At 41.6% G+C, this 21,670-nt stretch overlaps 1 protein-coding gene across 1 annotated transcript in view; it reads right to left on the bottom strand.

The window, feature by feature from the left end:
• The window catches only part of DACH2 (dachshund family transcription factor 2), a 236,156-nt gene that overhangs the window by 112,716 nt on the left and 101,770 nt on the right, over positions 1-21,670 (bottom strand). Inside the window, exon 2 of the mRNA XM_058814170.1 lies at positions 8,097-8,212. Coding sequence (XP_058670153.1) covers positions 8,097-8,212 — 116 coding nt within the window. The remainder of the gene's footprint in view (positions 1-8,096; positions 8,213-21,670) is intronic.

The raw sequence follows: 21,670 nt of genomic DNA, 5'->3' as shown, positions 1-21,670 counted from the left end.
AGTGAGATTTATTCTCTCCTTTTTCCTGCACAACTTCACCAGTGCTGTTCTATCAAGAATTTTGTCAAAATATAGTTTTATAAAACTTTCCTGTAGGAAACCCCACTACTCCAATCTAATGCAGATCTGAAAGCTGCATTTCAAGACAATATTATTTATATAAATATAGCAGCCTTTAGCACTGCAAGTAGATGATGGATCAGTATTTTTCTGCAACCAGAGGTGTATTATCCTTCCAGATAAAATTGCACCTACTATGTTTTAAGTCACAGAATTAAGAATTTAGATAACTTGAGTTTAACGAGGCTTTGACATCCTGCTGGATACAGAAAATGCAGTCAGTGTGGGAATCAAACACAACGAGATGCATTTAACTACACTTGTTTGTGATACTGGTAACTATTTGTTCAGCTTTATCAAAGTTACTGTAAAGGAAAATAAAACCTAACAAAACCAATTCAATTATAATAGTGTTATTTTCAAAACAGTCCTCCAGAAAAAGGGAATGCTGAAGGCAAATCCCCTTCACACTTCCTGATGCTATTTATGACTTCAAGGCACTTCTTAACAATAACTTAAAAGAGTTAAAAAGGTTTCAAAGTCAGCTGAAGAGAGAAGAAGAGAGGCCTGATGATCACTCCAGACCAGAGTGCCGTGGACAGGACACTCCCAGGAAAGCTGCTGGAAAATAATGCCATGGGTGCTACAAACAGAGAGATGGAAACTCACTGGTTTTGCTAACTCTGCGACACTCCAGCCATTTTTCAAATGCTTCCCTTCCACCTGCAAATCAAAGCAAGCTCAGTGCAGCCCTACCCTGAGTGTCAAGATGATACAGGCTTAATTCTCTCAGTGTGACCACCCTGACTGAACTTTGTTTTCTTCAAAGATGTAGGAACTCAGAAGAATTAATTTTCCAAAGCAATTTTTACAAATGCATAAAAATCAAAGTACATTGCTGAGTTTCACACTTCTTGGACAGTAATTAGTAGCTGAGGCTAAGTGTAAATTAAATTTACAACAAGGTTAACCATTCAGCAAAATCTCAACAGCTTCAGCTATTCATTTGTCAAAAACGTAATGTCCCACCCGACAGAGCAGACACTGAAAATGGATTCTTGAAGAAGATAGTACTAAAAGAGAAAAGGAAAGAGGAACTGAGTGACTCACACTCACCAAGTATAGTTCTCAGATTATCAGAACTCTAGTGAATGGCTGTATTAAAAGAGTAATGATATGATCCTGCATTCCTCATTCACTCCAATTCAGGCTCCCTTCAGCACAGAAATCTGCTGCCATGAGATGGGTGGTACTCAATCATGCTGCACACATGGTCTTTAATTTTAAAATCCAGTTAAATAGATGTTCTAACATCATTTTTTATCTAAGAACATTTCATGATAAAATGAAAGAGCGCACATGTAACTTATTTGTCAGCTTTACTGAGCAGTGGATAACTTTCCTATGTAACTCACACCAGCTTTCATTTCCCAAATCTATCTGCATTCATTATGACAGTAAAAATGAAGAGTTGCTAAAGAGACGTATGCATTTTTATTATTGTTTGAAAAAATAGATCTTTCCACAGTCCTTTGAGCTTCTGAGTGTGTGATTTGTATAAAATATTTCTCATTTTGGGGACACAGCAGATGGAGTGCAGGGCACTGTGGGATATGCCATTTATCACAATGACAGTGCGTAGGTAGCACTGATCCTCTCACCACAGGGGGAAGCTCGAGCTGCAAATGTGGAGCAGCATTAAAAGCCCGACGAGTGGAGTTTGGCAACACTTGTACTACTCATTAACTTAATCATATTAATTTATTAGCCATATATATCAAAGTAATTCACTACTGAATTGTCACCAAGAACAATTTATAAACTGTTAACGTTCCCCATAGGCAGGGGAGTGTTGTGGCATCCTTAATCAGCGTGTTTGCCTTTGATTAAAAATAATAATTTCTACCAAGCCAGGTAATGCCAACAGTGACAAAGTTCTGCATATGTTTCTCATTATAAATGGAACTTTCAAATGTCACGTATGACTACGGAAAAAAAAAAAAAAGGAAAAAAAAACCCAAGGAAAAAAAGGGTAATTGTAAACAGCGAAATGAGCCACAGAAATGGGATGTAAACACACAGAAATGCTCAGTTAAATTAACAAGTGAGGAAAGGCTCTGTGGGATTGCTGGCAGCAGGAGCTGCCACAGGCTGTGCTGGCTGATGTGTGCCCACCTTGACAAACACAACTGGGCACCAGAGACCCCAAAAGCCTCCAGGCTCCTTCACTGCTCCAACATGGACATAACACATCAAAATGCCCAAAGACTGCGGAGAATCCTGTTCTATCATCCCTTTGCTGTACAAAGACTGAGAGGCTGCTGCTGCTGCTGAAGGAACACAAGAAGTTACCAGATCCTGTGAGCTGCTCTATTTGAGTCCCACAATGATGTGACTTGGTGCAGCTATTAAAATATTAACTCCACTGAATTATTAATTACCTGAAACTATTAAGTTTACAACAGATTCTTTAAACTATTAATAAGACAAAACTGTTCTGAAAAAAGTATTTGTATCTGTACAAATGAGTCAATATTTTAAACACTGCATTCTTAGAAACTCTAGACAGAGTTTAGATAGTCTATTTTAACTGCTTATGAAATAAAAGAAGAATCATTTCAAGAGGGGTGAAACTAATGTAGCTGATAATGAAAACAGCAGTTTATCTTACACATTGGAAATGCAGGTGATTTCCTCCTGAGTACCCACTTGAAAATGACTTTTTTCCTCTTCTCACTTGTTTCCCCACCAGCCAGGCTTCCTGCCATCCCTGTGCTGAGCCCTCAGCAGCTCCCAGACCCAAATCCTCACTGGGATCCCTCTGCTGAGCCTCCCAGCCCCAAATCCTCACTGGAATCCCTCTGCTGAGCCCTGCCAGCCCCAAATCCTCACTGGGATCTCTCTGCTGAACCTCCCAGCCCTAAATCCTCACTGGGATCCCTCTGCTGACCCCCCAGCCCTAAATCCTCACTGGGATCCCTCTGCTGAGCCCCACCTGGCCCCTGCCAGGCTGCCACAGCTCAAAAAGCCAACAGGGATGTTCCAACAGGCTCATGCTATCACCCTGACCCTCTCAGGACTGCCAGCTCCAGCTGCAGGACACAGCCATGGGCACTCACAGAGATCCCACTGCCTCAAAAACTGCCCCAAAACACAGCTGCTGTGCCCTGCACCACCATCTCACTAAGCTCTAGAGACAGGATGATTTCCTCCATGAGCCACCCTCTACAATACCTTGAAGACAAAATGAAGCAGCCCCAAAATGTTGGGTTTTGTTTGAAATTAAGAACAGCCATTCTACAGACTGAGCAGACAAAAAATTGCCATGAAGGCAGAGTGGTTTTCTAACCTTTCCTGAGGACAACCTAAATGAGGGGAAGGAGGACTGGGGTTGCACAGATAACTATCAAAAGATCCAACCACTCCTTCAGCTTCATTCCATATGAACAGTTTGCTGAACCATGGGCTTCAATCATGTAACAGATTTCAGCTTCTCTCCACACAGCAAACTAATGCTTCAGACCCCAAAACTTCCTGAGAATCTATTCCCCAGATAAGTCCCAGCTGTCTTGTTAAGATACACTGATGATAAAGACTTGTACATTAGTAGGAGATAAAGCCCTTTTTTTGTTCATGTCACTTCATCCCACGGCATTGTTTGAAGGACTGAGCCTTTGATGACCATCCCTCTGTGACACACAGGATTTCAGCTCTGCCCTCATAGCAGGCAGGGGCACCACGCTGGTTCCCACATTTCCTACACCAATACAAAAAGGAAAACACTTTCTCCTAAGTTAACATAAACTGGACAGTGCTCACTGCAGGATGCACTCGGGGCAGGGTTCCTGTGTCTCCTCAGCCCTCCCCAGGGTGGCCATCCCACACACACCACCTCATCCTTCTCAGCACAGCACTAACCCAGATGTAACCCAAATATTCCCATTCCCCCAAGGCGCAAAGTACCTACAAACATTTCAAAAGGTCAAGGCTTCACTTGCAGCTCCTTCACAAGTTCCTTAGGTCTGAGAGTAGATGGAGCTGGCTGTGCCAAGAGGTCAAAAAAATCCCGTCCACACTGGAAAATGCAGTGTGCCTAATTTAACTACCTGTTTATTATGTGAAAATGACCATGTAAACCGAGCTGACACAAACCAAATGGGTGATGAAAATAACAGCACATTTCAAGGAGTGGAAACACAGATGGCTCGTCTGAGTCTGCAGGAAGTTACCAATCATCACTGTGTAATACCCCCTCCAGACAGAGCTGCCAGCTCTGCAGCCACAACGGAGACCCATCCATCTAACCAGAGTCAGCCTGGACCCCACTGCCTGCACTGCACCTTGACAGCAGCCTGGAGAGGGGGCAGAAATGAAAAAATGCAATGCTGGGTGAATCATGCTGCATTGGCTGATGGGGAGCCTGTTACTAAAATGAAGAAAACAACTAAGCTGGACATGGCAAATGAGGGAGCCACGTAAGAAGAGTGATTGTTTGTTTTTTTTTTTAATTAGAATAATGTAGGCAGACTGACATTAACATCTGCATATCTGTGCTGTAGGAACAATGGGCAAGATCAGACACAAGGATTATCAAGGACAAGACTTCCAGAGGAAATGCTTCAGGCAATTGCACTGCAGTTAGAGGGGACAGTAACCGGAGAAGTCCTCAAGATGTAAAAGCTCTGTCTTGCCTCCCTATCAGCCTCTGCTCTTCTGGAAGGGATGGACCCAACCCTGCCATGCTGCAAAATCTCCTCAGTCCTGGTCCTGCTCCCCTCCCACAGCCACCCAAACATCCACATGGGAGCTGGGAGCAGTTTTTATTCCAGTCTATTGTGCACCATTTGGAAATCTGGAAGGAAAACCTCTATTCTGTAACAAGTGTTAAAACCCATTCTGTTTTTATTTCAGCCAAAGGAAAGAATCCAATCCTGAAGTATGGCAGGCACCCAGAGCAAAGCAAAATCAGTAATTTGAGTGTAGAGAGGTACAGATGCAGCTCTTGGGCCTTCCATCCAGAGCCAGAACAGCTCAGATCCCTGGGGAGTTTACAAGAGGCTCTTTTGGTACCTTGGCTTGCCCAGCAGCTCCCCCAGCTCTGCCCTGTCCTTCCCTTAGGAACAAGAAAAGCCCCAGGAGCCCTGGGGAGCTGTGGCCCTGAGTGACAGCTCAGGAGATGTCCTGCTGCTCTTGGGGCCACCTCAGCCCCAGGGACCCTCCTTGTGTGCAGCCCCTGGTGACACCACCATGCTCTGAAATGGGCATTTTCCCCTCCAAGCTGCTCCCAAAGCCCCCTCAGCTGGTCCAGGCACTTTGTCTGGGACTCCCCAAGGTTTTCCTGGGGTCAGGGAGTGGCTGCCCCAACAGACACACCCAGACACACCTCCCCTCCTGTGCCAAACACAGGGATGGAGCCCACTCACACTCCAGGCTCCAGACAGCTCCCAACAGCCTGGAAATTCAACTTCATCATCTTCTGCTCAAACTGTGTGCTACTCAAAATATCTGTGAGACACAGAATGTGTCTGTGGTGCTTCACTGTGCACCCCCAACACGCCACATCCTAAAATATTTCCCAGTTTGAGGCAGCATGGCAGTCTGGTGTCCTATTTGCAAACACACACACACACACGGAGTGGAAAGTGACATGGAATATTCTGGATTTCAGAGAAGAACTGATCAATGCAAGAGGCTCTTGTGCTTTCCTGTCTGTCAGTAGTAACATGAACAAGAATCCATTGAATTCCTGAACTGAGAACACGGCAGAGATACTAAAAACCCCTCATTTATTAAATATAGGAGGGAAATCACAGTTCTGGGTCCCTGTCACAAACATGAGCAGTGCCTAAAGCTGCAGCACCCAACTGTGGCACATGGCTCTGGCCAAGCCCCTTCATACTTTGGTAACTGCTCCACTGGGGCTGCTGTAAATATTGTTTAGGAATGCTCTTTCCCTCTTTCCACAGGGAAGGTTCCCCGTGACATCCCTGGGGCTGCAGGGGAATCAAAGCTCTCTCTGTGTCCCTTGGTTGCAGTGCACAGGTTCTGCAAGCAGAGTGATCTGTGAGATCAGGAGAGATGGAACTCCACTCCCACCAAGGATCCTTTGAATTCTGCTTTTCCTGTTGCATATTCTACGACTTTATATTCTCCAAAACACTTCACTGTGTTTGGTTATTAGGGAGTTACAGTTTATTTAGACCAGATTTTGATAACAATCCTACAACTGCTAAGCCTGTTGAATATGTAAGCAATTACTTTTATAAATACAGCCTGTGAATATAGCTTTATTATGAAAATCAACTTACCTTTAGCACACAGCAATTAATAAAAAATTAAAACACTCATCAGGATAGCACAAGATTTAATTTAAACTCTATTAATAAATTAATGAAGTGAAATTAAATACTATGCATTAAATTATGTTTATAATTCCACATATTTTCATGCTTAATTTTTCACTTTATGATACTGAAAGGAGATTATTAAAGCACAATGCACTGTGGCAACGTGGACTTATCTGCTTTTCAAGTGTTCCTTCTGTAATTCCTACAAGCATCTCTGTCTCTCCCCAGCAGACATTAATGGGGTTACAATACACCAGGCATTAGCCACGCTGCTCAGATCCCATGAGAACTAAAACACACATGCATTTCAAAGGGAGAAATGCCTCTTACAGGCCTCCCAGACAATAGCTCAGCTTCTCAGGTTGGCTTGGGGTTTTTTTGTGCTTTTTTTTGCTTTTACTAAAATAACACATTTAATGGAATTTCCTGTAAGGAAATTACAATTAATAAAGAACTAAATTACAAATCCATTACATTTCAGTCACTGCAGCAGCAAAACAGAGTTTTCACGAAAAAAAAAAAAAAATCCAATAGCATAACCTCTGGTAAAGCCTGCAAAAGCCCTGAAGGACAAGGCAGTTGGATCAATATTGGTTTATTCTAACTGCTGTGCAGCGTGAGGAGACGAGGATGGTGATCTGAGGGGTTGTTCATTCTAAGTGCTGTGCAGTGTGAGGAGATGAGACTGTGATCTGAGGGGTTGTTTATTCTAAGTGCTGTACAGCGTGAGGAGATGAGGATGGTGATCTGAGGGGTTGTTCATTCTAAGTGCTGTGCAGCGTGAGGAGATGAGGTTGTGATCTGAGGGGTGGATTATTCCAAGTGCTGTACAGCGTGAGGAGATGAGGCTGTGATCTGAGGGGTTGTAGTGCTGTACAGTGTGAGGAGATGAGGCTGTGATCTGAGGCGTTGTAGTGCTGTACAGTGTGAGGAGATGAGGCTGTGATCTGAGGGGTTGTAGTGCTGTACAGTGTGAGGAGATGAGGCTGTGATCTGAGGCGTTGTAGTGCTGTACAGTGTGAGGAGATGAGGCTGTGATCTGAGGGGTGATTTATTTTAACCACTGTGCAGCGTGAGGAGATGAGGCTGTGATCTGAGGGGTGGTTTATTCCAAGTGCTGTACAGCGTGAGGAGATGAGGATGGTGATCTGAGGGGTGGATTATTCCAAGTGCTGTACAGCGTGAGGAGATGAGGATGGTGATCTGAGGGGTTGTTCATTCTAAGTGCTGTGCAGCATGAGGAGATGAGGCTGTGATCTGAGGGGTGGATTATTCCAAGTGCTGTACAGCGTGAGGAGATGAGGCAGTGATCTGAGGGGTTGTAGTGCTGTACAGTGTGAGGAGATGAGGCTGTGATCTGAGGGGTGATTTATTTTAACCACTGTGCAGCGTGAGGAGATGAGGCTGTGATCTGAGGGGTGGTTTATTCCAAGTGCTGTACAGCGTGAGGAGATGAGGCTGTGATCTGAGGGGTTGTTCATTCTAAGTGCTGTGCAGCGTGAGGAGATGAGGATGGTGATCTGAGGGGTGGATTATTCCAAGTGCTGTACAGCGTGAGGAGATGAGGCAGTGATCTGAGGGGTTGTAGTGCTGTACAGTGTGAGGAGATGAGGCTGTGATCTGAGGGGTGATTTATTTTAACCACTGTGCAGCGTGAGGAGATGAGGCTGTGATCTCAGGGGTTGTTACCTGTGGGGGAGATGAGGCCTGGCGAGAGCAGGCCGGGCACGCCGTGGGGCAGCAGCCGCGCGTTCTCCTGGATCGCCACTCCCAGCGAGCGCTTCGGGGGCCGGCCTGGGCGGGAGCTGCTGGCACAAGAGCACACATGAACACAACCAGGTTTTCTTGGGGAAATGTTTGTTTCCCACACACAACATCGATTTGTATGAAATACGTGAACTATCAGTGATACGGGACAATAAATACTAGAGAAGTTCATGCCGAGGACAAATAAAAAGGGAGAAATCGCTTGGTTAAACAGGGAAGAACTGCAGGGTGTCACAGGAGGCAGCAGTAAGGTTTTCCATTATCCAAGGATTCCATGACCTCAGAGGGGCTCAATGGAGAGCGGTTATAGCAGTGACTGCTCCACAGTCTCTGCCATGCACCTGAACACAGAAAATCACAGGCTGGGATGTCCTGAGAAGATGAGGAGTTGAAACCCTGAATGCATCACCCCAAACCTTGCTTTGGACCATGGCAGGCACCTGCCTCCTCCTGAAGGCAGCATTAACTCAACCCTGAGCTTTGCAAAGCTCACCCACTTACCTTCACAGACTGACTGGTGGGTTTAACTACTACAGATCAAACAAGTGTTAGCCCAACCTGCCAAAAAACTCACCAGTTTGTGGACTATCAATGCAAATTTTAGTCCAAATTATCCCAGGCCCCTTGACAGACTGGCTCCATTGAACTCTTGTTCTCAGCTATCACCTTCACCCCTTCCATCAGTGTGTGTACATGTCCCCATCCTCCACTGCCATCATAACACAGATTTACAGGCCAAAAAAAACCATTTGAATCGACTCTTCCTCAAGCCATCTAATAAAAATGCAACCTCCTCATGTTTGGAAAAGTATTGCTGCTTCTCTCTGGTCATAACAGATTTTACTCTGTTGAATAATAGAGCTTTTGACAACATAGAGTGAAACACTGTATAAAATAACTAAGCTGCAACAATGAATGAGGTTTGAATAGAAAGCATTTCCAAAATGACTTCTAGTTCACAAAGAAATTTAAGTTAAACTTCACTCTATCAAGTTACAGTGGCAAAGCCCTCCATCAATGCACGACAAACTCTGCATTTAAATGAAGACAACTTCCAGCAGCACTCCACAGAGGTACCATTAACCTGTTCATTTTTCACACCATGCTAGTGTTATTTTGTTTTACTGTACATCAAAGTAGCACAAAATCATTTTTTTGGTTTACTATTTTATCTCTATAAAACCATTCCCCCCCTCTTTTTAGCATCGGGTTTGTCCATTTTGAATTTCATTTTATTCAGTATTTTTTCCATTTTTCTTTTTGATGCTTTCAGTTGTTTATCATACTATGATGGCTGTGCAGTAAAGCTAGCTACAAGAGCTGCTGGGCTGTAATAATGTAAACCTAAAATAAGAGCATTTGATTTCCAGGGGAAGTTTGATGCACACATGCATTTTCTATTAAAATCACCTGCTGAAATCATCCCCTGCATAACAAAATTTCCAACAGACAGCGTTAGGTTGATAGGTGGGGGTTTTGAACAAACAGGAATCATTGTTCTTTTGAATTACAGGAGCCTGTAATCCACAGGCATGTGTAAGTGCTTAGCTGGCACTTACTGTCTCTGAAAAAACCTACAAACCAGCTAAAATTAGCAGCTTTCTCCACTGGAAGAGCTCAATCAACAAAACAACAAAACATTTTCTTCCCGAGCTCAAATCTTTAGCAGAAAACTCCATATGTTGGTATTAATCTAAGAAAAACATTTTCAAAACGCAGCAAACAGCTTTAGAAAATTTTACAAAGAGACTTTTTAGTCATGATTTGTGTTTTCCGAGGACGAGGAGAGGAGACTGTGGAGTTCCAGCCCTGGTTCTGCAGTTTGTGCCCTGACAGAAGCTCACATTGATGGCTCTGAGCACACAGGTGGGGCAAAGCACAGCTGAAGGTGTTTCCACACCTTGATGTGACACCTGTGCCCGAGCTCTGACCCGCATGGAAAGCCCAAGAGGTGAAGGAAGAGAAGTTCACATCAAAAGCTTACTCCATTCCCTTCCAGGACCCTGGAAGTATTTATATCCTCCCTCACACAGGCAAGGGAAAACTCAGCACTTGGTGTCTCTGGGACTGGGGACTGATGTCTTGGTGTCCTCCTGGGGAAGGAACTGATGGACTGAAGACCAAGAAGTGTCCTTCTACCCTAGGGAAGTATTCCTGTAAATCAGGAACTCCTAGGGCCCAGACTCAGGGTTGACAGCTACAGCCATGATAATCTGAATGGAATTGTTCCCAGCTGAATCTGTTCAAATAAAACCCAAGTCCTTTATCTCTCATTTTATCTCAGCTTTTAAACGAAAAGCTGGACGCTGCTCCCAGCTGACCATGGCACACCTGCAAGGACCTGTCTGGGTCTGCAACGCTGAGTTCTGCAGTTCCCAGTGCCCTGTGTCTGCTTCCCAGCAAGGCCAGGAATCCCAGAGCCCCCAGCACTACAGCACACACCTCAAAAATCCAGCTGGGCTCCCTGGATATTCCCAGAGATGTGTCACCATCAGGAACCAACAGCTTCAGCTTGGGAGGACAGCAGAACTCACAGGATGTGACAAATCTCAGTCCAAACGCTTCCACTTTGGGCCACAAACAGATTTTCTGCCATTTCTGTTTAACCATGACAGTGGGAATTTCACAGAGGATACAAATGTCTGCTCAAACTCTTGGGTTTTTAGTAAGATATGCACACAGGACCAGTAGATGTAAGGTTTTTATGGGATTTACTTTCTGTTGTGAATGTGCTGCTGGCACCACCAAGCCATGGAATGTCACTGCTCTGTGACTCAACATTGCCCCCAAAATCCCCTATTATTGTCCCACATGCTCTAGAAATCCACCAAATTTCACCTTCACTATTTCAAATGTATGCAACCTCCACATTCAGCCAAAATTGATAATAAAAGCACTGCACAGCAAACCCAAGGCAAGCAGAATTATCATTTGGGGAGAGTAAGACATAATTTGTGATTATGGAAGTATTAGCATATAAATGCTAATAGCATTAGCATATAAATATTAAATTTATTTAATATTATTGCTCATCTTTTTGTCACCCTGCACTTTTACTGCATTTTCTTTTCACGTTTTCTTTTCTCTCATTCAAGAAAGTTACATATTCAAGAAAAATCTTTTCCTCACTGGTAACAAAGGAAGTATAAACAGGAACAATCCCCTTCAAACAATTTTAAATGCATTTCTTTGAGAATCTAAAATCTCTACACAAATTTTGTACTTGCCATTAATAGATCCTTGTAAATGGAAAACTACTCAAATCTAAATTAGATATTAATTCAGTCAGAAACTTCTAGTTTATGGGTATCTTTCAAAAACTTTTTAAAAAACCAAAAATTATGGTCCCAAGTGAAAACCATGGAGGCTAAAACAGAAAAACAGTATTCCTTCCCATGTATAACTTAAAGAAATTTATTATTTTTACTAAATAAAATAACTACTGGTTAACATTTGATTGGCATTTCTCAAACCTAAAAACTCCTTGGGTCACCAATTATTTAAAAGTGAGGACGACTGGAGGTTTTGGGTTTTTAGCTGCATTTGCACCACAGTTATAAAGTCATCACTGTCATCCTCTCCACCACAGCCCCACAAAATCACTAACTCTTGAAAGAGAAAAATGAACTAATCTGAATGTTGTTAATTTTTTAAATTTTGGTTGAAATTAAATTTGTCAGAAAATAAATTACATTTTGAGCAGTATATTTGACAGTTGAAATTTATACAGGAAAATGCTGAGAAATTGTTCATTAATGTCTCTTTTCTTCTTTATTTTCCACTCCTGTTGAGAGCTAATTTTATTATTTTTTCTTTCAAAGTTTTACATATTCCCTTGATATCACAAGTATTTTTAATTTGAATCAATATATGAAGTAATATTTTATTTTTGTGACTTTCTTACAGTTACTGATCAGCTCCATCTTTTGTAACTCTATTTTATGCTCATTATAGACAACCGAATTTCAAAAATCCACAAATTCATCAATGCTTTGTAAATGTAATTAATCAGTGGAAATATGCAGCACATCACTGCTGATGTATGATAGTGTTCTACTTTTGTGCTTTTAAATATAGGAGATTTACTAGAATCAGAAGAGAATTTGCATATTAATCAAGACAAATAAACATGTGGTGATTTAACTAGGAAACTGTTATTTGGATGACAATTTAATCAGCACAGGTTGAAAGGTCCATCACTGCAGCATCCTGTTTCTGCTAAAATATTGATTGCACTACTGATTTCAGTAATGCTTTATTTTACAGGGCACAAATAACCATGTAATTAGTCTTTAATTGAATGGTAATTGCTTGCTGGCAATTATTTGTTAAGTTTTGGAGTGTAATTACTAGGTTATTTGTGTTTTGTGAAATAAAATGTTATGTATTAGTAGCCCAAAATATTTCCTGTATGAATGGTCTGCCAAAACTAGGAAAGTTAGTTATGATGGCAGGAGTTTGACAAATAACACCATAGCACTAAAACTATTATTAAAAGGATCAGATGGACCTTTGAATGCTTTCCCTTTACAAAATTAACATTAGATGTAACATTTGTAAGATAAGTGGAGGAATACTGTACCACAGAAGCATGATTTCCTCTGGGGTCTAGTCCACCATTTAGCATAATTTATCCTGATGTTTTGCTTTTCATTCTCTGAGCTTCTTTAGAGGAACTGAAATATCATCCTACCCTCTGGAGAGCAAAGAATAAACCAAGTAGAAATATATTTCAACAGTACTTCATATTTCTGCAAGTGAAGTGGATTACCAGCAGCACATTATCTTAGCAGCCTATAAACTCTGTAGCCTTGGCAGCTCGCTAGATAACAAGGGAAAGCATTATGTTTTGCAGTGTCAATGAGATATGACACTTTCTGTGATATGTTTATTCCAAGCTGTGATAGATGAGGTACCCAATACTTTGATCGTTAAGATTTGAATTTTACTTCTACACTTTTTCATTTTTGTCATCAACTATTTATGAATTGGCAGGAGGCAGCCTCACCAGGACTGCTGATTTTGGGGTTTTTTTTTTTTCAAAAGAGATCCAGTTAATAAATTAATTATTGATTTCATGAGGCTGGAGCTATTTGGTACAAAAATATGCTAGTCCTGTGATTTAGGAAGCTCTCACATGTATCACAGATTTCTTCAATAGCAACATATTTTATTAGGCTTAAAGGAGAAATACTGAAGTACTGTGCGACACGCTGTGTAAATTGCCCTGCTAATAGTGGCAGTAAGTGGTGCAAGTGCTCAGACGTAAATAAAAAAGAAAAACACAACTTAAAAAAGCTAAATAAAACACACACACACCCTCAATCTTAGTTACTTTCCTGCAACTGGCACAGGAACCAGAAATTGAAATTTTTTGTCTCTTCAAAGATCATGAAATACCCCCTAGTGATTGTGCAAGGTACTTTTTGAAGTATTCACCAATAAATGTAACATCCTGATGAGTTAGAATTCTTCCCTGATACCTTCAGATTTTTAGTCGCAGCACGGAGTTAAAATAATCTCCCTGCTTTGGCATTTATTACAAGGTTTCAAAGATGCCAGGGGTAGTTAAACTCTGCCTGACCTTTCAGTGTTTAAGGAGAGAAGCAAACCCTGACCCCGCAGCAACCTGATTCTGTCTGCTCTCGGCGCTGGCAAACTGATCACTTGTCTGGCCATGGCAGGACATTGGATCACCAGCCACATCAAAGGCAACAGGAGCCAATTCAGCAGCAGGGAAAAAGCCATCCATGCAAAATGGGCAATTAACATTAATCATACATGAAGCTGTTGGAGCTGATGAGAACCTGGTGCCCATGGCAACGCTCGGGGCAGTGCCCACACCAGGCGCTGCTCACCTGCCAGGGCACACAGGACATGTGCAGAAGGGCCCTGACACTCCACAACCTCCCTGACAGCTCAGGTTTAGCTTTTATATTGTTCAGATTCTGTGCTGCTTTAGTGTGTACACTGCTTTACTCTGAACTTCTTGTTAGGGGATGGTGAGCTCTGTGCACTGAGCAGGGAGACAAAACAATTCCTGCTCCAGCTGGGGACCAAGGACAAATGACCCAAACCTCAGGGCCAGGAGCACAAACACCGTGGGCCGGAGAGAGAAAAACAAGCAGGATGGGAGTTCATAACCTAAACCTGTAATTGGACAATTAACTCAAATATGCAAATGGAGCAGAACTGATCAAAGGGAGAGACCCCGTGACCACTCGTGCATTTTGTGACCATTTTGGTTCATCTTGGGTGCAGCCCTGGCTGGGCTCTTGTGCTGCCCAGAGTGTATCAACTGAGGCCTTTTAATAAATCCCTACTTTATTCTTTAACTTCGTCCAGTCTCTGTTCTAGGCCAGCCTTCACAAGGCATCATCTCCACCTGATTCTCCAGAGAATTCCAGCAGGAATGTCCAAAGAGAAAAACATCAGTGGGAGTTTTTCTAAAGTATCACAGAGCTGAACTTTCTCTGTCACTGTGATTGGTGTCACTGTTAGGAAAAAAAAAAAAAAAAAAAACAAAAACACTCCCTAACAGTACTGAGATGCTCAGAGCTGGGACTCCAGTGGAATATTGTAACTTTATAACTTTAAGAATGGAATGTAGCACATTATCACTGTGTTCATACTAAAAAGTCTCAATTAGTGAAAATCCAGTACTCAACTAAAACCTGACTTGGAGTCTACAGTCAGAAAAATTACCTGAACTCCTTCTATTCAATTGTCACGACAGTGGTTCTTACTTAACGAAGTTTAATTGCTTATTTCTGAAACCAGGCATTACAAAGTAAGTTTAAAACCAAAAAAAAAGCTTTTTGGTTCGTTGAGATTTAAAACTTTAAATAACTCTTTAATTACTTATGAGTGTGCCTGCAGATAAAACAGTACCTACTCAGCATTCCTGGTTTTGCTTTTTTCCTGTCAAATAAGACCACAGGAAAAAGGGGGACAGCTCACCAAATTTCTGAATTGGGAAGATTCATGGCTGCAGACAAGCTGGAGGCTGATCCATGTTCCGCACTGCCCAGCTCAATTTAAGGGTGTGGCAGTGAGGAAATGGGAAGTGTGACTCCAGCAGATGCAGGGATAAACACAGAAATTTAACAGAACTGCATGGAGTCAGTAGCTGTGGCATGGAGGGGCACTGGCACAGACAGAACACAGCGCATTTAGCCACGGATCACAGCCAGGGGCACAAAGCTCCTGCTGCTGTGTCTTCATCCCCATTGCTCCCACTCTGCCTAGACCAAACCTTGCAGGAGGGGGCCTGTCCAGGCTGGAGCTGTGCCACTAACAACACACCCAGACCACAAATCCAAATTACAGATCTGTTGTCTAAACAATGCTCCCACACCACGTCCAGCTAAACTGAATGTGGAAGTGCCAGAGACAAGGCCAGGTTTATTCTGAGCCTTGCAAAGCTCAGCTCAGCTGCTTGGATGGCTCTGCTGGATTCTGGATCCAGTCAGAGATGGGAAGCACTGCAGATTATAGACAATGTTATTGTGCAATTTGCATTCTGACTGGTTTTCTTTCTTTTTAATCTCTTGAAGTATCGGACTGTTCAGCAGGTGGAACCAAGGCACTGAGCAGGTTTTTAGGATTTTTCCACCTGTGTGTGAGAGCTCAGCACTGAGGTGAGCAGATGAGCAGGCAGGCACTGGGATCAGCACAGGGACGGCACAGCTCCATCCCAGCAGCTGATGCTGCCCAGGGCACAGACAGAATCACTGCACACACTCCAGCCCTGTGCAAAGACATGCCAGGACACTGAGGAGCCATAAATCTCCTTTCATACAAGTTAATTCAGTCCCATTTTTTTTTAGAATTACTTAATTTTTACACATTCATCCACAAAAATTTCCAAGGAGGAAATCACCATCTATTACAAACATCCATGTCATGTGTCTGATTTGTATCAGCCCCTTCCAAGCTTTATTTTTGACCTGTATCTGAATTCAATGCCAATTTAGAGGAATGTATTACAGTAAAAGAGTTTTGAAATACTGGTTTCCACTAAGCTGTATCTCAGTAAGTCTCCATTCAATGAAAGTTGTAAAAAATGTGACTGTTTAAGCCTATTATCCCTGGCCACAAACCCAAGAGCAAGACCTGATGTATTTACAGCCCTGAGTACCACGTAACCCAGGGGAGCTGATCTTAATTCCCTAACAGGGGTGCATTGTGCTGGGGTGGTACAGGGCTGTCAGAGCAATTTGCAGGCTGATGCAATGGGAAACTGCTCTTGCCTTAACTGCTTTTAATCACTGCATTACAAGTTTTGGTGTTTTCACAATCTTGGCAAAGACTCTTCAAAGGCAGAAAACAGAAATTCACCTTTCAAAGAATAATAAATGAAAGAACATAGAAGCAGTCCTCTGCACCTATGTCCATGATGAAAGGAGGAATTGTTCCCAGCAATGCAAAGGAGCCTCTATGATTAGGTGATTCTGTCCAGGAGAAAGTATCTGAGGGCTGAACTCTACTGCACAGAAAACACCCTGCAGTTTGCTGCTGGTCCTGGAGCAGCACGAAATTACACAGGCAGAAATGCAGGGACACAGCCCCACTGCTTCCCCTTTACCTTTCCAGATTTTGTGACTGCTGGCATTTCATTTGTTAGCTCCAGAACAGACAACATTATTATTTCTGCTGCAGATGTAGAGTAGAACAAGGCTTTTTCACACAACAAAGCCCAAACTTTTAGGACCATGAGAAAATAAAAGGACAGAAGAAAAATTTCTGGCAAAGTTACAATTTTGTCTATAAAATTTCCATGTTTTGAAAAGATGCTAATAGAATATATAAAACCAAAGACGTGTTATCAGTTATGTGAGGTTTAACCTACAGGAATGTAGAAATTTTCCCTATTTTGTGGACATGTATGCACACACAGAGAAACTCTACCTGATGGGAACTCCATCACAGCAGATAATTGAAATGTCTGAAAGCAAATCCCACTGAATTCTGACTGTAAATGTGGCCAGCTCAGGGCTGACAGAGAGAGGTGTTTCAGCAAGAATCTGCAACTCCGTAATCTCAGCTGGGTACCAGAGCCATGGGACCACGAACATCCCAGCTGATGGGATCTCCTTCCTCTCCCCACTGCAGGTGAGCTCTGGGTTTCATTCCCTGCCCTGAGATCACAGCATCCCTCCTTCCCTTCTTGGTGATATTCCCTCTGCTCCACCTGTCAGGTTTACTCTTTCTCCCCCAAGATGAGGTAAAGGATTTAGGGAATAATTATTCTCAGCTCATAATAAGCCTCTAATACTGCTTGTTTTTCTATCCTTTTCTGACCAAAAGCTTGTCTGCTTTTCCATCAACAGCTACACCAAGGAACCCTCTCACCACAGCCACAGATCATTTCCCACTGAGAAACACCAAGTCATTTCACAAATGTCCCTCTCATACACCATTGGGAAAAACTGGAAGAAGCCAACTACAGAAAAAGCAGCTCAGACCATGAAAAGCAGCACGAGTTATTCCCAAATTCGGGGATTTCCTGAACTCAAGTATGTTCTGGAGCAGGCACAACAGCTGAGCAGACAAGTTGTACCTGCTGTTGATGTCTCTGAAGTTTTCCCTTCAGCCCCAAGGGTTTGACTCTCCCAAAAATTCCATTCCAAGCTCCCAGCACCATCCAGCCCTGGGCAAACACAGCCCAGCCACGACTGCCACAGAATCCCACTCACACCTCACACTCAACTCCTGCTCCTCACTCAAGGCTGCTTTAAAGGCTGCTGGAAAAGACTGCAAGAATTCAAGTAAAAGAGTGTTTGGAACCAGATTTCCTGGAGATAAATGAAAGACATACGTTTCCATGGCGGCCAGCCTACTAAATTTTGCAAGCATAAATATTTACCTAGGACTGGGGGGTGGGGAAATCAGGAAGAAAGTCACCATCTAGACCCTTCAAAGTTTAAATACTGGAATACAGAGGTCATTATTTATAACTAGAAATGGAGAACATGTCTTTTCTATGTGTATTTCTACCATGTTATTCATCCCCTCCATATGCATTCCATTATTACCATTCTTACACCAGAAAGTAATTTCTGTGGCACTTGCTCACTGGATGCATTCATTTTCTTAAGGCTTTCTTGTGGCTATTGATTTCCTGCTTTGTTGAAGTGCTTTGTTTCTTTCACAGCAGGCTACTCATTTTAAAACAGTTGTTCAACAAATAAAATATTATGTTCTAAAATTAAATTAGTTTTATCTTCCTTCATTTTTATCGGAGTTAAATGCAAGTGACACACTTCCCCTAAAGAAAAAAAAGGAAATATTTAATGCCTCCCAGCACGCAAACAAGTAAATAAGTAAATTTTTTTCTTTTCTAATAAGACATATTTATTTTTATGATTGGAAACATGAAAGAAAAAGTGTATTATAAATAAAGCCTCTTTTGTACTCTTATGTTGTAATCACTGCTGTGGCCAACGGTTTAACATCAACAAAGAGGATTATCTGGTCCCGAGCCAAATTCCTTTTACTCCTATCTTACTACCCTGAAAGTTGCTAAAAGAATCCTTTTCTTCTTTCAATGCAAGTGGCTCATGCTCTAACATGACAAAGTTTGCTGTCCCCTCCCACCAGACCAGCCCAAAATACTCAGATTTTATACAAGGAATACAACTACTGCTTAATGAACTGCAAAACCAAGGGAAACAGAGTTTTGGCAGAAGGTGACACTTGCGACCTGCAGCATCTTGTTTGGATGCTGTTGGCTCAACAAGGGCAAATTCCAGAGTTCTGTGCTCCTCTGCTCCCTCAATCCTCCAACGTGCTTATTTACTAACTTGGGTGAACTGCAGGGACAAAAAACTAGGGAAGCAGATATTCTATTCTATTCTATTCTATTCTATTCTATTCTATTCTATTCTATTCATTATATCAGAATTTTGTCATATTTCTTGCTAAAAGCATATTAGCAAGTGCCTATTATCAGGGTACCAGAAGCCCCTCCCCAGCATTTGCCACTTAGTTGTGAAATCAAACTGATCACAATTACAATATTTGTACCCTATCACAGAGCTTGAATCCCTCCCACAGTCCAAAACCATCTGCAAAGATGGTACTTTAGAAACATTTTCAGATGGATAAACTTTAAGTGTCCAGAGATCACCCCCTCCTAATCCCCTGCTTAGGAACTGGTGGTTAAGTTTATGCTCACAGGAGGGAAAAAAAAAAAAAAAAGAGCTTTATAAGCATGCAGCCTAACTTTTAAAAGGAAATAGGCTTTGAAAAAGTTTGCAGGATATAGGAAATGAAACGAAAAAATGTTTTCATTCAGTTTCCTGTTTAGATGTATGGATAGATTTGACTTCAAATAGATGTGCCACACAGAAGTTTAGTTTATAAGGGTCAGATGGTAACAGTTTCTGTTTAATCCTCAATTTACATTAACTTACAGGAAAATTAATGATTTTAAACAGGCATCAAAGTGAGGCTGTTTTTTTCATTTCTCTAAGTTTGCTGGAGGAACAATTGTTTCCTTTATCTGTCTTCCAGAAAGTTGGTGATTGTGTTTAAGTTAAACTGCTCATTCAGCCTTCAGGCACAGCATATTATGAGTTGTTTTGCAATGAACATGAGCCCCTCACGAGTGCAAACTCTCTGACAGCTCTCTCAGATTCTTGAGCTTACTCAAGCATTTCACAAAACCACTCTTCACAACTGCACACATTATAATTTACACATTAAACCAGCAGGTTTTCAACCTCAGGTCTGTTGCCAAGAATAATCCTTCAAAACTCTTTTATCTTTTTGTAAGAGCAGAATTATAAATGTGCAATTAACAGCCAAAGAAAGGTCTTAAGAAAACTCTTAGAGCAATATTGACTGTTTTAATGCCTCAACCAGATGGTGGTTTAAAGAAAGCCATTTAAAGAAAATAAATAAAAAGTCTCATTTTTCAGTCAGCAATGATATGTCAAGTGTAAAATTTGAGATATTAACGCCGCAGTGCCACGGGTCTGTCTAATCACCAGAAGTGCTCTTAATTCTTTTGTTTTGCTGCTGGACAGACCAAGCAGTTGTAAACATCATTACTGATATGCATCAGTACAAAAGCACAGGGACCAGAAGCAAAAGGAATTATTTGTTGCATTTTTTCCGTGAACGGAGCCCATCCAGTGACTGATTTTCCCCAAGGATGAATAATATGCTCCTTTTTGTCTTTTGTTACGACCTGAATTTGTACAGTCTAATCCTGAAGTCTTTTCCTCTAAAAATACAGGTGCTTCCCTTTTACTAATTAAATATGAGTACTGGGTAATTGTTGACATTCTCAAGTTGGAATAATCACCTTGGACTAAATGGGTGACAGAAATTCCAGCTTAGCCTTATTCCAGATAACACTCAGATATTTTTTAAAGCTGTAGAAAAATGACACAAGAACACTCTCCCATTTGAAAACAACCCAGCTGCATTATTTTACAGCCAGGCCATAGTGCCATAAAATATCTGCTTGGAACTAATTAACTTATTGGAATTATCAAATACATCACACAGTAACTGACTGATTCAACAATAAATTCAACTGCTTAACTTCATTCTGCAGTGATGGACATCTGGCCTGCTCTTGTTTAGACAATTCAATGTGTACCACTATTAACAATTTCTATCATTTTAAATACATATTTCTTTCCTTGAAATTTAAGAGCTTCAGAGTGTTGAGATTTTCCTGAAAAATTCAGAAGAGAAATTTCCTCAGTGTCATTAGAAGCAAATAATTTGGCATTATCAGTGATATGAAAAACAATATCAGACTTGCACTGTTTCAAGAGAGGGATAAAGACAGATAAATATGAACAAATTAAAGGCAAGAAAGCCATTAATTGTACCCCATGTGCCACAAAGCCATTAATTGTAACCCATGTGCCACATCATATAGCAGAGTGAGCTGGAACACAGGGAATTTCTGTCAGGCACAGATACAACCTGTGGGCCCTCCACATTTCTGGGAGTTTTGTTATAATTTCCTTGCACAATAATCCCACAGAATTGTTTCTTCAGTATCATTTTGGCTGTCTTTAAAAAAGCAGAGACACTTAAATAACTACAACCAGAAACTTCACTTTGCACTGCACTGAAATGAGGGGGCAGCTTCAGCTCTGTACCAACAATGCACTGAAACAGCCCCATCACCTCAGTACAAAATTTCCAGCTGCTCAAGTAATTGTTTCTCAGTAGTATTTTTAACTAACAATTTTCCTTTTTCTTAAAAACAAACAAAAATCAAAACTTGAGTTCAAGCAATGTAATTAGTTTCCAGGTCAATGACTTGTTTTCCCTTAATTTTAAAAATAGCTTTTGTTGAAAAAAAAAAAAAAAACACTTTCAAGGAGCACAGATAAGGAAGCATGAAAATCTGTTCTGTGTTCATTTCCATTCTAGGTAGGTCCAGTAATTACTGACCTGGAGAAATAACTTCTGCTTCTGATAAATACTTAAACAACCATAAAAAGAATGATCTCAGGCTGGTGGCA

This window comes from Ammospiza caudacuta, chromosome 14, assembly GCF_027887145.1.
Source record: "Ammospiza caudacuta isolate bAmmCau1 chromosome 14, bAmmCau1.pri, whole genome shotgun sequence".
NCBI lineage: Eukaryota > Metazoa > Chordata > Aves > Passeriformes > Passerellidae > Ammospiza > Ammospiza caudacuta.
Note: the sequence above shows the minus strand (reverse complement) of the source record. Positions and strands in the feature narration are given on the sequence as shown.